The 22,075-nt window shown below is 42.7% G+C and overlaps 1 protein-coding gene across 11 annotated transcripts in view; it reads left to right on the top strand.

Moving 5' to 3' along the window:
• Nucleotides 1–20,420, top strand: part of ITPK1 (inositol-tetrakisphosphate 1-kinase) — a 248,178-nt gene extending 227,758 nt beyond the window's left edge. For 10 of the 11 annotated variants that reach the window (XM_065595644.1, XM_065595645.1, XM_065595646.1 and 7 more), the window contains one exon: nucleotides 13,585–20,420. In XM_065595644.1, the coding sequence (XP_065451716.1) occupies nucleotides 13,585–13,907 (323 nt within the window). In that variant the 3' untranslated portion in view covers nucleotides 13,908–20,420. Of the gene's footprint in view, nucleotides 1–9,660; nucleotides 9,810–13,584 lie in introns of all 11 variants that reach the window. The other variant, XR_006176501.2, reaches the window with a different exon arrangement.
• Nucleotides 20,421–22,075: the final 1,655 nt, after the last annotated feature.

Raw genomic sequence — 22,075 nt, 5'->3', positions numbered from 1 at the left:
AGGGCTTTGTCAAGCCGGGCCTTAAAAACTTCTACGGATGGAGATTCCACCACCTCCCTAGGTAACCCATTCCAGTGCTTCACCATCCTCCTAGTGAAATAGTATTTTCTAATATCCTACCTAGACCTCCCCCACAGCAACTTGAGACCATTGCTCCTTGTTCTGTCATCTGCCACCATTGAGAACAGTCTAGCTCCATCCTCTTTGGAACCCCTCTTCCGGTAGTTGAAGGCTGCTATCAAATCCCCCCTCACTCTTCTCTTCTGCAGACTAAATAAGCCCAGTTCCCTCAGCCTCTCCTCATAAGTCATGTGCCCCAGCTTTTAATCATTTTGTTGCCCTCCTCTGGACTTGCTCCAGTTTATCCACATCCTTTCTGTAGTGGGGGGCCCAAAACGGGACGCAGTACTCCAGATGTGGCCTCACCAGTGCTGAATAGAGGGGAATAATCACTTCCCTCAATCTGCTGGCTATGCTCCTACTTTTGCAACCCAATATGCCGTTAGCCTTCTTGGCAACAAGGGCACACCGTTGATGCATATCCAGCTTCTCGTCCACTGTTATCCCCAGGTTCTTTTCTGCAGAACTACCGCTTAGCCAGTCGGTCCCCAGCCTATAGCAGTGCATGGGATTCTTCTGTCCTAAGTGCAAGACTCTGCATTTGTCCTTGTTGAACCTCATCAGATTACTTTTAGCCCAATCCTCCAATTTATCTATCCATGTTGACTGTTCCTGATCACCTTCCTCTCCTCCAAGTGCTTCAAAATGGATTCCTTGAGGACCTGCTCCATGATTTTTCCAGGGACTGCAGTGAGGCTGACTGGTCTGTAGTTCCCCGGATTGTCCTCCTTCCCTTTTTTAAAGATGGGCACTATATTTGTCTTTTTCCAGTTGTCCGTGACCTCCCCCGATCGCCATGAGTTTTCAAAGATAATGCCAATGATTGTACAATCACATTAGCCAACTCCCTCAGTACCTTGGATGCTCCCTGGACTTGTACATGTCCAGCTTTTCTAAATCGTCCTTAACCTGTTCTTTCACCACTGAAGGGCTACTCACTCCTCCCCATACTGTGCTGCCCAGTACAGCAGTCTGGGAGCTGACCTTGTCTGTGAAGACCAAGGCAAAAAAAGCATTGAGTACTTCAACTTTTTCCACATCATCTGTCACTAGGTTGCCTCCCCCATTTAGTAAGGATCCCACACTTTCCCTGGCCACCTTCTTGTTGCTAACACACCTGTAGAAACCCTTCTGTTACCCTTCATGTTACCCTTCATGTCCCTTGCTAGCTGCAATTCCAGTTGTGCTCTGTCTGGCCTTCCTGATTACACCTCTGCATGCTCGAGCAGTATTTTTATACTCCTCCCCAGTCATCTGTCCAAGTTTCCACTTCTTATAAGCTTCCTTTTTGTGTTTAAGCTCACCAAAGATTTCTCTGTTAAGCCAAGCTGGTCACCTGCCATATTTGTTATTCTTTCTGCACATCGGGATGGTTTGTTCCTGCACCCTCAATAAGGCTTCTTTAAAATATAGCCAGCTCTTCTGGACTCCTTTCCCCCTCATATTAGTTTCCCAGGGGATCCTGCCCATCAGTTCCCTGAGGGAGTCAAAATCTGCTTTTCCGAAGTCCAGGGTCCGCATTCTGCTGTTCTCCTTTCTTCCTTTTGTCAAGATCCTGAACTCAACCATCTCATGGTCACTGCTGTCCAGGTTGCCACCCACTTCTACTTCCCCTACCAATTCTTCCCTGTTTGTGAACAGCAGGTCAAGAAGAGCACAGCCCCTAGTTGGTTCCTCCAGCACTTGCACCGGGAAGTTGTCCCCAACACTTTCTAAAAACTTCCTGGATTGTCTGTGAACTGCTGTATTGATCTCCCAGCAGAGGTCAGGGTGATTGAAGTCCTCGTCTACCTCATTCTCCTGGTCTGGCGGTCTATAGCACCATCCTTGTTGCTCTCACCTCTAAACTTAACCCAGAGACTCTCAACAGGCTTTTCTCCAGTTTCATATTGGAGCTCTGAGCAATCATACTGCTCCCTTACATACAGTGCAACTCCTCCATCTTTTCTCCCCCACCTGTCCTTCCTGAACAGTTTATACCTCTCCATGACAGTGCTCCAGTCATATGAGTTACCCACCAAGTCTCTGTTATTCCAGTCACCTCATAGTTCCTTGGCTGTGCCAGGACTTCCCATTCTTCCTGCTTGTTTCCCAGGCTTCTTGCGTTTGTGTACAGGCACCTAAGATAACTAGCCGGTTGCCCTACTTTTTCAGTATGAATCAGGAGGCCTCCCCAGTTGCACCTTCTTCATTGTGTTTCCTCACGGTATCCCACTTCCCCACTTACCTTCAGGCTTAGGTCACCATCCCCCAGCGAACCTAGTTTAAAGCCCCCCTCACTAGGTTAGCAAGCCTGCCTGCGAAGATGCTCTTCCCTCTCTTCGTTAGGTGGATTCCATCTTTTCCTAGCAATCCTTCTTCCTGGAACAACATCCCATGGTCGAAGAATCCAAAGCCTTCTCTCCGACACCACCTGCGTAACCACGCATTTACCTCCACAATTCGATGGTCCCTACCTGGTCTTTTTCCTTCAACAGTGTGTTCCATTTTAAGCAGGTTCCCAAGACAGCTCTCTTTTGGGCTCCCTGATTTTAAGGCATTGCTTGTTAGTCTTCTAACCCTCAATCAGCTATGTTCTCATGAAAAATCTGTCCCTACGCAATACATTTAAAAGATATCTTTTTTGTGGGGAATTAGGCGTCACAACTGAGTTGTAACTGATTCGGGAAAGATGCTGGAATCCTAGGAGCACAGAAATTGCCATAGTGGATCAACCAGCATTCCATCTAGTTCAGTATCCTGGCAAGTTGCTAGAGTTGAACCCTGAAATATAAAAATAAAAATAATCAGGTTTAATTTGATATTTTCCCCCTTGTCCTGTTAGTGCAGGATACAGCCCAGAAACAAAGGTGATTCAATCTTTGGAACGTCTGAATCAGTGTTACATTTCCGGGATCAGGCTAATGAATGTATTGTCCAAGGTTCAGGAGCTATTTCCTTGTGTTTGCTTTTCATTTGACATATTTATCTCATTAGCGAATAGTGGTGTTGGCTTCAAGTGACGCATGCAAGACTGTTATCATGGTGTAGTTCCACTACAGTGGGTCTCACATTTTTTGTATTGTAGAGCACTTTTTAAGATAGAGATTAGAGTTACCATTCGTCCAGATTCTGCCGGACATGTCTGGCTTTTTTTAGTTAAAAATAGCATCCGGGGGGAATTTGTAAATGTCCGGACTTCCCCCCCATGCAGAGCGCGCGCGGCTGACAGGGCAGCTGGCCGGATTGTGCCACTCGCACGTAGCTCTGACATCCAGAGCCCCTCCTCCGCTTCCCCCTCCTCTCCCCTGCAACTTGAGACCACTCCCCTCCCCCTCCCTGCATTCGCAGATCGCCAGCAGCCGTTCGCCTCGGGCCTCCGGCAGTCTGGAGCTCCTCCCCTGCTCACCCTCCCCTGCTGCCCAGCGCGCCGCTCCACAGCACTCTGTTCTGAGCGGCGCGGTAAGGGGGCCAAGGGGTCGGAGAAGGGGCAGGGTGGTTCTGGAGGGGGCAGTCAAGAGACAGGGAGCAGGGTTGGATGGGTCAGGAGTTTGGGGGGGACTGTCTGGGGGTTGGGGGTGTAAGGTTTTGGGCAGTCAGGGTATGGGTAGGGTTCTAGGGGGGCAGTTAGGGTGGGGGGAATCTCAGGAGGCGGCAGTTAGGGGACAAGGAACAAGGAGGCTTAGGTAGGGGGTGGGGTTCTGGAGCGCAGTTAGGAGCAGGGGTCCCAGGAGGGGGCAGTCAGGGGACAGAGAGCAGAGGGGTTTAGATGGGTCGGGAGTTCGGGGAGGGGGGGCTGTCAGGGGGGAGTGGTTGGATGGGGCGTGGGAGTCTCTGGTGTCTGTCTGGGGGTGGGGGTGTGGATAAGGGTTGAGGCAGTCAGGGGACAGGTAGGAGGTAGGGTTCTAGGGGGCCAGTTAGTATGGGGGGAGGGTCTCAGGAGGGGGCAGTCAGGGGACAGGTAGGAGATAGGTTCCTAGGGGGCCAGTTAGGATGGGGGGAAGGTCTCAGGAGGGGGCAGTCAGGGGACAAGGAGCAGGGAGGCTTAGGTAGGGGGTGGAATCCTGGGGGGCAGTTAGGGGCAGGGGTCCCAGGAGGGGGCAGTCAGGGGACAAGGAGTGGGGGGGAGGGTTGGAGGTTCTGAGGGGGGTGGGAAGTGAGAGGGAGTGGAAGGGACAGGGGCGGGGCTAGGGCGTGGCTCCTCCCGTCCTCTTTTTTGATTGTTGAAATAGAGATCCTATCACAAACCATCTCCTTCCTAATCTTTCAGTCCTGTTTCCTCACCTCCCTGAGAAGTAGGTAGAACTAAGGCGTCTAGATGAAAATAAACTCACTTTAATGTGATGAATATCACTATCGGATTTGATCCCCTCCCATTGGATCTGTGTTGTCTTTCCTCTTCATAGATACAGGACTTCCTTTAAAAACACTTACTTTCCCCGTGTTATCTGCAATTCTCCAGCTGCTCTTCAGGACATTTTACAATTTGGTTTTGCCCTTCTCTGTGTTTGCCACCCCTCCTGGTGTTCATGTGATCCGTAAACAAATGACAAAAGATTTGCAAAAAGCGGAGTGTGAAGAATCACTTAGGATTTTCAGTGGTGCTTTTAACCAACTAAACTTCAATCTCTCTCCCCTTTCAAAATGCTGAGCGTCCTGGTTAGGATCCAAGCTAACTGTTTAAACAGGGGAGTGCTCCCTCACTGGGGCAGAAACATCCATGGAGCACGTGGAATCACTCTGCACCCCACCATTTCTCCTTGTTGTGCTTCCAGCATGAGGTTGCATCTTGAGCTATGCATTAGACATTCCCTTTGTGTCCTGCATTTTGAGCTGCATGATAGCTTGTGCTTTGAAGGGGGTTTGGATCAATAGTCTATTCTCTGTAAATACGTGTTTTGGACAAAAATGCAAGTAAATTTCTTGCCCTTTTGAAAGAGCAGAGAAGCTCTGTAACTTTTTATCTCGTTTTTTTGTTTCATATTCTTAAATTTGTTATCAAGCATTACAGATAGTATAGAGGTGCAGCTGACCATTGGTATTATAACATGTATTTATTTTAGATTTGTAAGAAATTATACACCTGTCCTGATCTCTAGGGGCCTTTGTCAAAAATGTGGTAAATTCAAAAATAATCCACTTCCCTGAGCTAAAGAAAACGGCCAACCACGATAAAAACAAATTCAAACGATACTCTTTCCCCATAGACGTCAGCCCTTAGCTTGCTGCTTCCTCCCCAAATGGTTGGGTAGAGAGAGATGGGCCTTGCAGAGTGCCCTGAAGGTATTGCTTCAAGCCAAGAAGGCCCAAGTTTAAGACTACGTAGAGACGACATCTTTCCGCAGCCCCTTCTGTTGGATCCCTTTCAGTCCAGCTCTCAAGCAGCTCTGCTGACTGCACTAGAGTGGTGGCAGTATTAAAAGGAGAGAGAGATAGTCTTGTAGGTAGGCAGGATCCAACCCATTTAGGGCCTTATGTTTAAAAAAAAAAAAGAAAGAAAGATAAAATACTCCAGCCTTTAACCTACAGGCAGCCAGTGTAGATCCTGGAGCACTGGTGTAGTGTGCTCATCTCTCTTTAAAACAATTGGGCTGCCACATTCAGCAGCAGCTTTAGTTTCCATGTGGATTTAAGTTGCAGTCCCATATAGAATGCACTGCAGTCATCCAAACCTGGGAATGCCAAAGGCATAGATAATGGTAACACTGACCGCATCCAAAACAAACTAGCACAGTCTCCTGGTCAGATGTAGCTGGGGGGGAGGGGGAAAGCCCCCTGGGCACTGCTGCGCTAGGATCATTTAACCAAACTGGGGATCCAACAGTACCCCCAGATTGTGAGCCTAAGTCACAAATGTCAGACACACGTGGTAGGGCAGATATAATCCTCACTTGCCATTTGCTTTTCCTCAATCTATGAATGTCACTCCAGTCTTATCCTGATTTAGCCAGCTAGCTCTCATCCATGCCCCACTCTCACCTAGCCACTGAAACACATTTGACTGCACTGGCTGTTCAAGTGAGCTGGAGTCTTGTAGCATGGTGTCTTCAGAATATAGAGAGCCCCACAGCCCAGCCATTAGCCTTGTATACACTTTAAGCAATTGTGGAGACAAGAAGGAGCCCTATGGAACTGGACAATGCCCCTGGGGTTGAAGAGCAACTGCCCAGCTCTACCTTCTGGGAGTGCTCATTGAGGAAGGAATTGAGCCATTGAGAACTGTCTTACTCCTCCGCACTGCAGTCTGCAAGTGAGTCAGCAACACCCCCTGGTCAATAGTATTGAAGGAAGCTGATGGATCTCACAATATCAAGCTGGACACCAATCTTCAGCTGTTTCATGGAGGAGATGAGCCCCTCATGGCACCAATGGTTAAACACTGGAATAAATTGCCTAGGGAGGTTGTAGAATCTCCATCATTGGAGATTTTTACGGGCAGGTTAGACTAACACCTGTCAGGGATGGTCTAGATAATACTTAGTCCTGTCATGAGTGCAGGGGACTGGATTAGATAACAGGATGGATTTGATTTAAATCACTAGTCAGGAAAACTCAATTTAATCATGGATTTCTACATAAAAGTGCATTCTTGTTGGTTGGTGTAACCTTGATACGTATTCTTCGTAACTCAGAGATTGATGTAGATTTCATTCTTAGAAGATACACACTATACATTTTTAAAGTAATTTATTTTGAAAACTTTTCAGATTAGTTTTACAGCTGTATCACAAAATGCATGATTGTTTGGTTATTTGATTTACCAAAGGTAATTGAAGCAGATATTTATGAAGTCATTGGGAGGTGAACTATCTGCAATTCAACAGGCTAATCATTAATATTTGGAGGATTTTCTTGCCATGTTGTATTAGGACGAGAACATCACCAGACAGACATTTAAATTGTTTTATTTAACTAAAACAACAATGTTATGTATTCTGGATTTTTTTCTTCAACAGCAAACATATAATATTTTAACAAAACAAGCATATGGTTTTTTGAATTTAGTTAAACATTCAAGTTTTTTAAAATCAGGTTTGTTTTTGTTAAAATTGTTTTTAATTAAAATAGTTAAATGAAATATTTGTTTTTTTTTAAACAAAAATTAAATCAACTATGTCAGGCAGGTCAACATGAGAAATTTAAAATATTGGCTTCTGCAGCTAACTCAGTCATCTTCACCTTCGTTTCCCATTTGTTCATAATCTGGAAAAGAAAAACAAGCTTTCCTGCTTTTTCAGGTCCCAAATGATTTCTCAATTTGGAATGAATTAGTCCAAAGGAAGAAAATATTCTTTCTACTCCGGCATAAGAAGCTACTGCTGTTAAAAGTGAGATTATCACTTCAACAGTCTCTGAATCCAAGTGCTTAAGTGACTTCCATCAGTTCACTGGTGTGACTTTCTTTAAAACATCATCAGCAAACATATATTTCTTGAATGGTTCTTATTCCGAAACTGGGTCTCTTTTACAGCCTGCTGCCATTATAGGTTTTCCCTTCTAGTGAGAGAATGGTATGGTAGATCTCAAATCAATGAAGGCTACACTCAGAAAGACCTCAAGACTTCTGGAATATGCTGCTCAAACAGTTTCCCTTTTGTTTCTACTGCCTGACCCTCCCTTCTCACATTTATCTCCAGACTTCTTCTCCTTGTCCAGATCTATTCCACTCCCAACTATCTTCTATTCATTGAAAGTTTTGAAACTTTGCACTTTTAGAGAGAAGTAAGGGATTGACTCTGTGTACACAAATTTGCAGAGGGACAATAGGGTTGAGGTCTGTTATTTCTCACCTCTATAATTTATTTATTTATTTAAAAACATTTTTGCTGTTAACAAGCATGTTATCTCTGAAGACACAAATCCACAGTTTGAGAACTGCAGAACTAAGTATCTCTGATGGTATCTTCTAGTCCCATTGGGTAGATAGAAAGATGAACCTAAATAATCTATACAGAAGCCCCTGGAACCCCATAAGATTGGGTCTCTAAACCATTGGAACTAATTTACAAAACTTTTCTTAAACATTATGTGAGTATATTGTCTCATACTATAGAATTAGAATTTATAATCCCTATTCAATGATGAGATATCTTTGAGCCATAATGTATCTTAATTAAAACTACCTTTAGATAGGTTTTTTCCCTCAAAAAGCATTTTATCAAAAAAATCTGATACTTTTATTTTATTTTATTTTATTTTATTTTTTTAAAAATCATTGATTTTTATCCACCCTGCTAGATGACCTCTCAAGGTCCCTTCCAGTTCTATGATTCTGTGATGCAGAATCTGACTTGCTGGTGGGGGATGCAAGTTTGGCTAAGCAAGATCCATGCAAGTGTAGTGGCTTCCAAACCTGGCCATCTGTTTGTTATACTCAATGGAGGTGTGTGGGGTTCCTTTAAGAAGGGCTCACACCCTCCTCAGTATAATCATAGATGGCAGGATGCGATAGGCCAGGCCAAAGCCTGTGTCAGTCCATCCCCAGACCTGGTTCCTGCTGCTGCTGCAACCAGATTCAAAGTTCGTTTAAATCTGTCACTTCCCCAAGCCAGTGCTGTGATCTCGGGACTGATTTAACGTAACCAGTTGGGAGAAGATATATCCGTAGGGGTACCTCATCTGTCACCTGCTCCACTTAGTAACAGTCCCTCTCTCAGCAAATTTAAAAGATGAATGTTGCCTACTGTCTGTCCTGTGCTGCAGAAAACTGGTTGGATTGGACTTGGCTGTGATTACACATGGAGATCTTTAATACTAGCCAATAGTCAGGTAGCATGTGGTTTTTATGATCTCCTGATCTGGAGCAGCTGGTAAGGTGCAAAAGGTTTCATAAGGCTTGATTTTCCATGTTGCCTGGCTTCTGCTTGCCTCTGTGGAATTTTGTGCATACTCTTCTTGTGCATTATCACCTGCACATGCAAGGTGTAGACTCCTGTGCATTGGGCAGGAGTTGAGTGTGTCAGTTCTATCTAGATATGTATGGTTTTTGTGTGTGTGAACAAGGCAGTGACTATCCTCTCCTGTGTGCTTAGGTGACTGCACACAAAAAATGGGTACTCAACTGAATATGCATGAGTGAAGGTGCCCTTTTAAAAAGCAGGCCCACAGCATTTGCAGTATTAGCTTGGGAATATTAATCATTTCCCAGAGCTGTGCGGAGACGAGCCTTGGTCTCCAAATCTAGATCTGAATCTGAACGCCCCCAAAGTTCAGGACCGGGGACTTGAATTCCTGGTTCAGCCCCATCTCTAGTTCTGTGTGGACTTCCTTCTTATACTCAATTCAATGAGGTGACACTGATATTATCCACTTACACCCAGTATTTTCATTCCGTTCCCACACAGTGCCAAATTCAGACCTCATGTAAGCAGATGCAACTACATTGATTGGAATGGATTTCAAGGGAGTGGCACCCACTTAGAGGCTTATGAAAAGTATGTCCTGCCACTATTCCTTGATGCAATGTAAACCCCATCCCAGCTGCTTAAAATTTCTTCAAACTTAATTAAATCATCCTTCTACTTGATCTCCTGAATGTAAATGTGCAATCCTTTTCCCCAGTTGTCTTGTCAAAATAGCTGCAGCAGCAGTGTCAGTGAACAGCACCCAACAACCTGACTGTGACCGTGTGCAGGGTTCTCTCATGCTGGTATCAGGAGTTAATCACCGTCTCTGTCCTATGGCCATAAAGCATTAAGAGCAACTTCATTGTGAGTTTCCCTTGTGCAGTTCTAATAGGTCTGATTTTGTTCTCACTGAGCATGTCCAAAACACCCCAAGGAACTATGGATCTGTCCTCTGCACATTAAAGCTGTTACTATGGAGATGGCTTATTCCCAGGGCGTTTGAAGCACACAGAGTAGATTTAAAGGCTAATCCTGGGGGAAGGGTTTACATAAGCAAGAAATCTTAGAAGGCCAACTCTTCGTGAGAGAGCTTGGGGATTCCATGATTCCTGTGATTCTAACAGTCTTAGCTAGACCCTGGCTGATGAATAGATAGTGATGGCTAGTGTTGGTGGCCTGGCACTTTGTCATTTTTAAGTGGGTTGAATTTTTTTTTTAATGGTCTCCAAGTTGCTAAGAAAACTGAATTTTAAAAGCTACCATCTTAGACCATGAACAGCACACTAATTGCATTATCAAAGGAGCATATGAAAATTTGTACCTGTAGTTGTCCCTAAAATTTTAAAAAGGCACTATATAAGTAACAGTTAATTGATTCACACATTGTTTATAAATACACCTTAAAATCACAAAAGCACCCCTGTTTAGATTCTGATTTTAGAATACATTTTTCAGTCTGTAGTAGTATTTTTATTCTGATAAGGTGTTTTTTAAAGGGGAAGGAGATTAAAAATATAAATATTTGAGTTTTCCCTCCTTGTCCTGCTCTACCTTGTACCCACACGATTACAGATGTTTTTAAATATATATTTACTTTGTTCATGCTCTCTTTGCTCTGATTTCACAGTGGCCTGGGAATGGGTTTCAAATGAAATTTTAAAAAATATTAGTTATTTACACAGTAGCCTAGTGATCATTAAAATATGTATATAGCCTTTTTAAAATGTCATGTATTTGATAGATACTTCTTACATAATTAGTCCAAATCCTTGATCTTCTTATAATAATAATGTTACAGTACCACCTACTGACTCGGTGCTAGGCATTGTACAAACATATATAGACCCTGCTCCCAAGAACCTACAATTGAAATAAAGGTTCTGACCATCTGTAGCTGACATTCAAGATACTAAGTGTTCAATGCTATTTCTTTCTTTTTCTTCTTTTATAGAATATAAAGAAACAGTCATGAACTAGGACCTGATTGTGCTAGGCGCTGTACAAACACAGAACAAAAAGAACAGACCCTTTCCCAAAGAGTTTATAATCTAAGTAATCTCCCAGGATTTGGCCAATTTTATTTACTCAGAAAACCATAATGGTGTTTCTGTTAAACTGTGTAATGTAAATCTTTTGGAATCTTTCAGAACAAAGGAATCATTCCCATGCACGGACAATTCTTAAATTTCAGTATTTTGCCCCCTCCTACTCCCAACCATTAGACCAATATTGGCTTGAGTAATTGCTTGCCAGGTTTCAGGATTGAAATGAAAGATTTGTTTCTAAATAATATTGCCCTGTTGATTTGGCTTTAGCGTTGCCCTAACATTGGCACACAGTATCGCAGAGGGGTGCATGATATAAAGACCTCATTGGATTAGGTTAGACAAGCATGAATGGAAAGTTCATAAAGTGCATTTTCTGTAGTTTGCAAGGCCAGGCCAATTGCTCTGTGAAATACCCGCAGTTGGAGTTCGTTTGAGGAATTTCTAGAGGGTGCCTTAAATCAGCCCCTCAGGGCAATTGTACTTTAGAAGGAGTCTTCAGAGGAAGATTTGGAAATCAGATGACAAGAGTTAGTTAAGGTTGTCCCAAATAGTCTGCAATTTAGGGGTAAAAGTGGAATTGAGGACAGATAAGATATAAAAACAAAAACTTGGGAGAAGCAGAAACCAGAGCTTGAATTGAGAGAGAAATACAAGTCACCTCATCAAAATATTTAAACAAAAGTTAATTTAATTTCTACAGCGAAGTAAGGGGAACTTACTACAGTCTCTTTGCTACAACTTTTACGAACACCTTGTTGTTTTAGTCCCTCATGAGGCTTTACGATCAACCAGACCAGATTATCTCGGGTTGCTGAATAATTTTTCCTTAGCAACATCATAATTTAGGGTTACCATATTTCCACAATCAAAAAAGAGGACACTGGGGGGGGGAAGCCCCACCCCATCCACTCCCTCCCACTTCCCACCCCCTGACTGCCCCCCTCAGAACCCCAACCCCCCCTGCTTCTTGTCCCCTGACTGCCCCCTGCTGAGAACCCCTCACCCTAACTGCCCCCCCTAGGACCCTACCTGTCCCCTGACTGCCCCGACCCTTATCCACTCGCATGGGTGGCAGGGTTGTAGAAATTTTGGTGGTGCCCAGAACCCCCCCCCCACCTGCCTAAGGCTCTGGGAGGGGGGTTTGGTGGGGGGAGGAGGTCTGGGGTGTAGGTCCTGGGCTGGGGATTAAGGTGCAGGTTCTGGGATAGAGTTTGGGTGCTGGGTGCAGGCTCCGGGCTGGGGCAGGGGGTGGGTGTGCAGGAGGGGGTGAGGCGTGCAGGCTCTGGGATGGAGTTTGGGGGTGGGAGGCAGTGCAAAGGGAGGGGGTGCAGGCTTGGGAGGGAGTTTGAGGGCAGGAGGGGGTGTGTGGGAAGGGGGAGGGGGTTTGTGAGGGAGTTTGGGGATAGGAGGGGATGCAGGGGTGAGGGCTGTGGGTCTGAGGATGAGGGGTTCATGATGCAGGAGGGGGCTCAGGGATGGAGCAGAGGATTAGGGAGTGGGGGGATGAGGGCTCTGGCTGGGGATGAGGGGTTCATGATGCAGGAGGAGGCTCAGGGCTGGGGCAGAGGATTAGGGTAAGGGGGGATGAGGGTTGGGGCTGAAGATGAGGGGTTCATGATGCAGGAGGAGGCTCAGGGCTGGGGCAGAGGATTAGGGTGCGGGGGGATCAGGGCTGGGGCTGAGGGGTTTGGGGCATTGGAGAGGCTCAGGGCTAGGGTGGAAGGGCAGGGTAAGGGCAGCCTGTCATCCCATTAGTGGATGGGGGACGCTAGGACCCGGGGGCAGCAGATAGCAGTTGTTGCTGGCTCTGGCAGTACAAGCAGGCAAGGGAGAGGCAGGCAGGGAGGGGGGACTCCACGGGGGCGGATGCGCGGAGGGGGGGGTGGCAGGTGGAGGCCGGGGACCCATCCAACACTCCCCCGCTCCCTGACTTCCCCCCCCCCCCGACTCCCCTTACCATTCTGGCTCCATGTGTTTGCAAAACACGCTGCCCAGTGGGTCGGTTTGTGTGTTACACAGGGCTGCAGGCAGAGGGAGGGGGGGAGCAGGGGAGGGCTCTGGTTGCTGGAGGCCAACGGGAGCGGTTCAATCAGCCCAGCCGCCCAATCAGCAGCCGCACTGTGCATGGAAGGGAGGGAGGGAGGCGAGGGAGGAAAAAAAACCCAGACATTTTAACCTTGTTACCAATTCCTCCCAGATGGCTATTTAGAGACGCAAAAGCCGGACATGTCCGGGGAAATATGGACGGATGGTAACCCTACGTAACTAGAAATAAAGTAATGAGGGGAGCCATTTTTTAAGAGCATCAACCCGATATCTATTTGCGGGGTGTGGGAGGTGGAGTTTGGCTTCTGCAGTTAATTAGCATGTAGATGTTTAACTAGCTTATTTGAGGGTGCAGTCAGGTGTCTGTCTTATGCAATTAGTTGTGTGCACCAAATGGTGCCCAGAAAAATAAAGTCCACCTTTTATTGTGGGAAGGTGTGTGTGTGTGTGCGTGCAGGGAAAGGGGTAAGAGAAGGGAGACTTGTACACAAGGCCAGTGAAATGGAAAGATGGAATTGATGGCATTGCTTTTCTCTCTTTCTCAGGTTATGAGGGTGTTGCAGAGTTCTTCACAGACCTCCTGAACCACATAGCTGCTGTCCTGCAGGGCCAGACACCGGAGGTGACCCAGCTAAACCTCAGCAAACTCCTGGCTGAGCAGACCGGCGGCATAGTAGGGGAGCGGACATGCTGTGCTAGTACAGGCTGCCGAAGCGTGGTGGGAAAAGACTCCTCCTGGATTGTGGAAAGTGAGACCAACAGCTCAGTAAAGCTGCAGCACCAGAGACTAGGCTGCAACTCTGCAGTGTCCCCCAGCTTTCAGCAGCACTGCGTTGCCACGTTGGCAACAAAAGCTTCCTCTCAATAGCCAAACAACACCATGGACTGAGGAAAAGCCGTGGGGAGTCAAATCACGGTCCTAGAATCAGAGCAGGCTGTAACAAATTTCTATTGATTTAACACGATTTGTTGATGAAATTATCTGAAAAGGAGTGGGGAAGAAAAATGATCTGGATACATTTCTTCAGATTCCAGTTGCACATGCTTGTGTTTTTAACACTAGACCTTAATGTGGGAGGGTTGCTTTTGCGTTTCGTTTTAGATTTTATTTGTAATCACCAGTGACCAGCATTTTAAAATCAGACCTCATGGAACCGGAAAGAATTATAGTTGATGTGGCGTGCGTGACAATGCTAGAGATTTTCACCTTTCCAGAGTACTTCCCATTCCCTCTTTCCAGCTGGACCCTTGAAAAGAACATTTAAAAAAGCTTCAGTATCAGCAGAATAGGTGTGCCCAGAGCTTCATTGGCAACTTGCTGAGGGCAGTAGGGCTGCACCTTATTTGATGGCTCAAAACAGATTGCAGCTGCCCTCCTGTATAAAACTGAGGTGGAGACTGCAGTTTCAACTCAGGGGTTCTCTTCCTTGAACCGAGTTGTTTAAGATAAAGGAAGCTTCAAATTGTATTTTGCCACAAGAATGCTACCATGGCAGTAAAGAATCTTTTTTGATCCAGCAAGGCTTGAGTTTTAAAAGCAAAGGATGCATACTACTAGTGGGAGTTGGGTGTCTTGGTAGATAAAACACTGCTCTTTGTACTTTTGGCTGGCCATGAGACCCTAAAGCTTATTCTTTAGCCGAGAAAATAATTGTCCTTCCATTTCACTCAGGCAAAGTGCAGGAATGCTTTGCTAGAGGGCTAGCAAATGGATCCATTTTTACTTTCACAGAGTAGTACACCAGCCTTGCACATCCTGTAAATACATGTGTAATTCAGATTTGTAGCCACTATTCTCCATTAATACACGGCTATGCATAAATCATTGCTCTCAACAGTGATTGAACATGAGCAAAATTGGAGCGAGCAGGGTTTTGTGTAGGTTATGATTTGTGACAGTTTTTCTGATTTAGAGACTGTTACTATCTGGGACTGCCAGAGGAGGCTAGGCAGGTAAATTACAAGAGTAGTGGGTGTACTCGTTTGTGAACTGTAGCACAGGCTGATCATACATTACAGTTGAGATACCGTAGCAAAACTAAAATGTATTTTCTCTTCCTGCAACATGGCAGCATCTTCTGTCCTTTTAAATTTCCTGCAGCTTTTGTCAATCGTGAACACTAAATCGGAAGTAACTGAATCAGTCAATGCTGTAAAAGCAGGTTTCAAGCATACACATTATTTTTATGGGGCTCACGGCCTTTCCATCTTTAAGAAATCCCTAAAATATGTTCACGGAGATGCTATTACAAAAGCTCTGGGATGTGACAATTCCATGTTTTTCTATGTTAAGCATTTATAGAGCATGCATCACCATAACACCGTAGCATCAACTATTCTAGTATCTGATAGCCACTGTGGAGGGAAGGAGCAGGTAGGGGATGTAACACAACCTTAGGATAGTGGAGGTAGCCAGAGCAGGAAGACAGGGAGGGAGGAGTGAGCCAAACCATTTGAAAAATGCTCACTGCCATATGGTGGTGGGCCATCCCTCATGGAGAAGTCCTATAGGTTCCTGTAAAAATCACTCTTAACCTTTCTATAGGGTTTTATTGGAGGGGAGGGGCTATCCATTTCTGTTAAATTCTACAAGACTGTTCCATAAGGAATGTCATTTGTCTTTGGGATTTCGGAGTCAGATTTGTATGAAACACGAATACAGCAAAGTTCCTGGATTTGTGTACAAATCAATTCTGAATTGGGCACCTGTCATAACCCTAGTATGCATTGAGGCTGCTGAATAATTGCTGAATCCCACCGTTTACTGCATGTTGTAGGTCCCAGGTGGCAGGGGTGGGAGTGAGGAGGACAACCATAGTTATGGACTTATAACAATGATTGATCAAACCTTTCCTAGAGCCAAGACTGAAATAAAATAGACATCGAAAGGTTTTTTTTGAGATCTTTTTATGTTTCAAGTAAAACAAAGATGCCCTCAGGAAGGAACCCACCAGTGTGTATTTTTGTATGGTACTCTTGTGTAACTGGTGGGTGGAATGTTTATAGATTTGCCATTTGCTTCCTTTATTAAAATGGAAAAAATGTAATGGGTGGTGGTGGGAGGAAAAGAAGTGATGCTTAATATGGTTTAGTAACACGAGACCTTTCAAACTAACTGTGTTTACGTGAATCAGAGTGTTGGATCCAGTTAAAATGTCTGTATGCTGTTTCCTAGTTATAACATTGAATAAGAATTTATTTTCCCTGGCTACCTTCTGAATTTTGGTTGGCCTATTTTGCACTGCTTTATTTCTCCAAAATAAACTACTGAAATACAATTGTGCATTTTACACTTGTTTACAAATGATTGTTAAAAAGTTTATTTTGTAATTCTCTGAAGCCTTACAAGATACTTTACCTATTTAAGTATAATCCAGACCTTGGCAATAATTAGAAAATAAGCTTAGTTCACTAGCATGATCCCTGACAGGGTCTTTCCAAAATTCTATAATTTATTTTTATTTAGCTAGATTATTGGTATCACTTTAATTTACTAGGCACAAATATCATGCAAATATTCTTTAATGACATAGCATTACAATGGGATTTCCAGATAGCTGCATGTAGCTACAATTTCAAGTAGCTACAATCGTGATATGTTTCTTCAGATTGACTCACACAGTATAATTTTGCTAATTCACATGAACAGCTGGGAGACCAATGATGAACTATTGAAATGTGTGTTCATGTATCAAGTACACGAACAAATGCAGCAAAACAAGGAACAAAACAAACCACCCAAGATTACTTCACTGTAAAGACATTCAAGCGTGTGCTCAACTTTAAGCATGTTTTAAGTCCATCCCTATTCTGGAAAACACTTAAACACATGCATCACTTTAAACAAGTGCTTAAGTGCTTTGCTGAATCAGTGCCTTATTTGGCAAGTGTAGACTAGCTTTAGTTATGATGATGCTTCATAGTAAACTAGTTAATATTCTATAGTATATTTTATAAAAGTAATGAAGTCTTAGTAATATTAGACCTCACTATAGTGTCCTTGCTATTAAAACTTTCCTGAGAATTAGGGAGAGACCACTGTTTTGTGTATGTGAATTATAGGGTGTGTGAATTAGTGAGATTCTGCTGTGGTTTCAGATGTTTACATACTTATCATTGTATGGATTGATATCATTTCCACGGTAATTAGAATGGTCAACTGTTATCCAAAATGGGCCAAATTCTGTCCTATTAACTGTTGTAAAATCTGCAGTAACACTATTAACTTCATTGGCCTTTCTCCACATTTACTCTTGTTTAAATGGAGCAGAATTGACTGTGAAGGTCAAAATCTTGATCCTATTGAATCCAATTATAGTTTTGCAATTCAAAGATCAAGATTTGCCTTTATGTAGAGAATACTTGCATGGTATTAGAATAACCTGTAATGGAAAACCGTTACCATTTATCCATCTATCCACCCGACCGGCTTGCTTTGCCACATTATGCTTTGATTTGTAATGGTAAATCATTCAGAAGTTACATACTGCTTTATTCAAAGTGCAGTTTTAAAATGCAACCTAACTGTGATGATGATCAGTGGTTATGGTTAGTGAAATGGAACATACACTTGGACTAGGGCATTTTTCCTTTTGTTTTGTCCACATGTCTGGATATACAAAACCTATGTGCTTTAGATGCTGACTGACTGGGCTGGCTGGCTTATAGGATGCCTCTTGTAGCTTGTAGACTGTTGATTTGTAAATCTAGGCTTTTTAAAAATCTGAATGATAAAGTGGTTCAAAGATCCCAGTTCTAAATGCATGTGCACTTGTATGTAGGAGATCTGTTAGATTTTGGTGTAATCTTCTGCAACAGGTTGCAGAAACAAAACCACTGATAAGGTTTTTGTTTGTTTGTTTCATTTTCTTTTAAGTAGGTGAATACACATTAAGAGCCTGACCCTAAGGGCTAGTCTACACTGCCAAGGCAGCGCTTTAACGTGGCTTCTGTAGTCACGGCACAGAAAAACCACCTCCACGAGCGCGGCTACCAGCGCTGTGCACTGTCTACACTGGCGCTTTACAGCGCTGAAACTTGCTGCGTTCGGGGGGGGGGGTGTTTTTTCACACCCCTGAGCGAGAAAGTTGCAGCGCTATAAAGTGCCAGTGTAGATAAGCCCTGAGACTTCAGTGAGAGTTGCAGGTGCTAAGGCTCTCCCAGGGTAAACCCCAAAATTCTTCAGATAATTTAGGACTGTATCATGAAACATGCAATTGGTGGTTTGCACAGAAATCTGTATCAGGATACAGCCAAAAGGCAACAGAGTAAAACTGGCCAAAAGCTTTAGATATCTCTGGAAAAAATAATCTTTGATTCTTTCCAGACTTCTCAGTTTTTAGGCAAACATTTGCTTCACAAATTGTGAGAGTGGTAGTAGTGTCAAGTGGATCTGTTTTTTTGTTTTTTTTGTTTTGTTTTGTTTTTTTTTTCCAAACTAGCTAGCAGCTCTAAGCCTGCACAGCTGTGCAGAAAATCTTGGTGGTGTGTGTGTGTTTTTTTGTTTTTTTTTTTTTTAATGAATAAACTCTAGTACATAGTTTGTCACAGTTATCCCTGTGCCACTTGCGGTAATTTACTTGCATTACCTTTGCTAATTTTCTTTTCTTTTCCCCTCCCTTTTTAGTAACTGCTATATTGTTTTATAGCCTTTACATGTAAATTATGCACAGTATTGCAATACTTTTTAAAAATTAGAAGTTGGAGAAAACATTCAGTGTAGATTAAAATGTTTCCTTTAATATAATCTCCTTTTACACACACTCACACTTTCTCTGTCTTCCAGATCAGCTTGTTGATTTTATTTGTACCTGCTGCTTTAATACCAGTATCATAGGGATGTACTCACCAGAATAGATCCTTTTGCACCTTCATTTCCCCCACCCACTCTATGGATCTAGGCCACCAAAAGCTAAACTCGTGACTGCATGTGTCTGTTTATATCTGCACTAGATTCAACAAGTTCTCATGTGGTTAGAGTTTTAAAATACATTTAAGTGAATCTGGTTCTAAATAGTGCAGTGAAATCTATAGTAAAGTAGAGTGAACGTTATGGAGTATTGCAGCACATAGCAATGTTTGGTTGCTGTTTGATTTATACTGAACTTCTGCTTACTGTGAAGCTTTTCTGTAGTGGGAAGACAACGACGTCACTATAAGAAGATTGTGTGTGCGTGTGCGAGAGACAGAGATAGTCTGATGGTGTCACATGGACTTGGAACTGTGGCTTGAGCCAATTTGTCATTATTTGCACAGGGAAGGATGGTGAATAACAAGAATCCAAATCCCTTTGCTGGCTTGTAGCTCCTGATGGGCTGTTTCATTGGTGCCCTGGAAAACTCCAGAATCAGCCATAATTGCTAATGAATAGAGCTCATAGAAATCAGGTCTTCCTGTTAATCCTTTAAAGGAAATCCATATTGTATTTTCTTTATCTTCCATTCCTTCTACAGTAGTTTTCAGATATAAATTAATTTAACAATCTTGTATGTGAAAAGGCATATATATCTAAACATATATTAAAATTATAAAAGGGCACATCTATGTAAGTATAAAATAGTGACTCCTATGTTTGAGATGTTAGCAGCCCAAAAGAATGAGAGAGTTGTTTATCTCTTGTAAAAAGTCAGTGCTGTTAAAAAAAACAATAAAATGTATTAGATGTATTTTTTTTAATTATTTATTTCTTTGGATCATTTATTTGGTATTTTACATAGCTCCTGCATATCCCTGTGAGAACCACACGTCCCACTGAAATGCAGTCATTCTCCCTACAAATAATCCCTTAAAATCCTACAGCTTTAAAAAAATATCCCTTCCTGTGTGAATGGAGTTGTATACCCCCTTTGTTGTCCTCTTAGGCATGTTTAAAATTCAGTGTCTCCAGTCCAAAGCCATCAGTTTTTGGGACCATTTTTTTGGGGGGGGGTGCGGAGTTTCACAAGTACAGTAATGTCCACACATGAACCAGCTTTATAGTGTTAACAAGTATGTTTTTGTGATTTGCTTCAGTCCTGTTCACAAATGACTTATGAAAAATAAAACCAGTTTTGTACTTAATTTGTATATAAATATATAAAAGAGAAAAATTCATGGCTTATTGTAAAAACCAAAAGTATTTACTCTTTGGCTTTTTACTTATACTGCATGACTGAATACATGTGATGATGACAATGAAGATGGTGCTTTGTTCTCTCTGGTACCATTTATTTCAGTGGCAACTTACCCCTTTTCCTCATTTGCCAAGCACCTGTGATGGACACTATTTTGATTTTAACAGTAGAATAATATGCAGTACATATTGTATTGTTATTTCTGTAACTGTTTTGGAGACACAACTGTCCCTTTCCAACACATAATGAAATAAATGCCTTACAACATCTCTTATCTTGCATTCTGTTAATGAGTGGGAAGGGGGAAAGGTGGTTATGGGAAATTCACCTGCAGGACTTTGGTTTCCACATCTAATATCTTCCTCTTCCCTTTCCAAACTTCCAGTTATTTTGATTGATAATTGTGGACCTACTTGTATTGCCATTGCTAATGAGGGAGGTTTTTTCCCCTAGTAGGACTGATGGGAAAGTAGGATATGCATCAAACTTCACTGAGGTTTGGCCCTCAATACAGTCGGAGTCATGTTAGCTACAACGTTGTTTATGGTTGTTGATTGGTAGTGCTTTAGTGTGGTTTTCCCTTGATTGTAGTAGAGATGAAATTTGTGGTCTGAGAAACCTGTTATTAAATTCTGCTGGGCATTAAGTAATGAATAGCATAATTTGGCCACAGAAAAAAATCCCTGTCCACGCTGGCAGGGATGTTACAACATTGCTAAGTAGCAAACATTGTTTAAACATGGCTCTTGTTACAAGCATGAACAGGGCCTGCATGAAATAAAATCTGTGTCTTATTTCCTTGTGTACTTTTCAGTTTATTCTATAAGCATGAGTCCCTTAATTGGCGAATTAATGGGACACTGTCCAGTACAACTGAGCATTTACCAACAGCCCCATACTAGTGTCTGAGTTTACCTCCATTTCTTCTTCTCCTTAACACTGGGTATTTTTAACTCATCTGTGGCAACAGTCAGCAAATAATGAGTTTTTTTGTTTGTTTTCTAGTATAGCTTAAAAATAGATTTATTCAGATGAGGGAAATTCTCTGAATTCTAAATACCTTTTATTGCTTTTTACTTGGTTAAAAAAAGATATGTACCTTTAGGAACAGACATTTAGTATCTTTAAATGTCAATTCACTGTTCATACACAAACTGACCCCCCAAAAAAATTTTCCATTGATGATGATCAAAATGTACTGATAGGCAAAGTAGGAAAAATACTGCTTGAGAATTTAGCGTTTGGTTTAAGGATGTTTATTTTGTATATTTTGAAATGTGATGTTGACAATTTTGTGCCTTAATGGTTATAAAACGTTTACTTTTTGAGTCTCAACAACTACTGGCATTAAATAATAATTGTCTGGCTCCTCCCATAATTTCCCACAACTGTGAAAATTTAAATTAATAAAAATTGAACAAAATGCTTAAAAGTAAACGTTGATATCTATCGAAATTATTTAAAAAATGAAAATCAAATTCTCCCAAGCCTCTTTATCTTGTAGGATTCTCTCAAAACAACATTTGTTCTTCTTTCCATTGATACCCCAACAAACTAATTATCTCTGCTGAGCTACCATTATGGAAAGGTCCTGTAGAATTTAATAGAAAACAGCCACCTTTCGGTGGGTTTTTTGAGCCATTCTATAGAAATTATTATTATAGTTATATTCTAATAGCACCGGCATTGTTTTAGGCACTGTCCACACAAACCTTGTCCCAAAGAATTTACAATCTCTGCTAAGAACTTCATAGGATGGTTTAAAACAAAAATCCTACATGAAAGCTATAACCCTCTAATAGTCCATAGCATTTTAGAATCATTTCTATGGAACCCCACTGATTTCTTCTCTAAAATCATTTTCATAATTGATATGGCCCTGTGGGCTAACAGAACACTGGACTAGGGGTCAGGAGTCTTGGGG

The sequence above is a fragment of the Chrysemys picta genome, chromosome 4 (assembly GCF_011386835.1).
Source record: "Chrysemys picta bellii isolate R12L10 chromosome 4, ASM1138683v2, whole genome shotgun sequence".
Lineage (NCBI taxonomy): Eukaryota > Metazoa > Chordata > Testudines > Emydidae > Chrysemys > Chrysemys picta.
The sequence above is the reverse complement of the archived record's forward strand: the minus strand, read 5'-3'. Positions and strand labels throughout refer to the sequence as shown.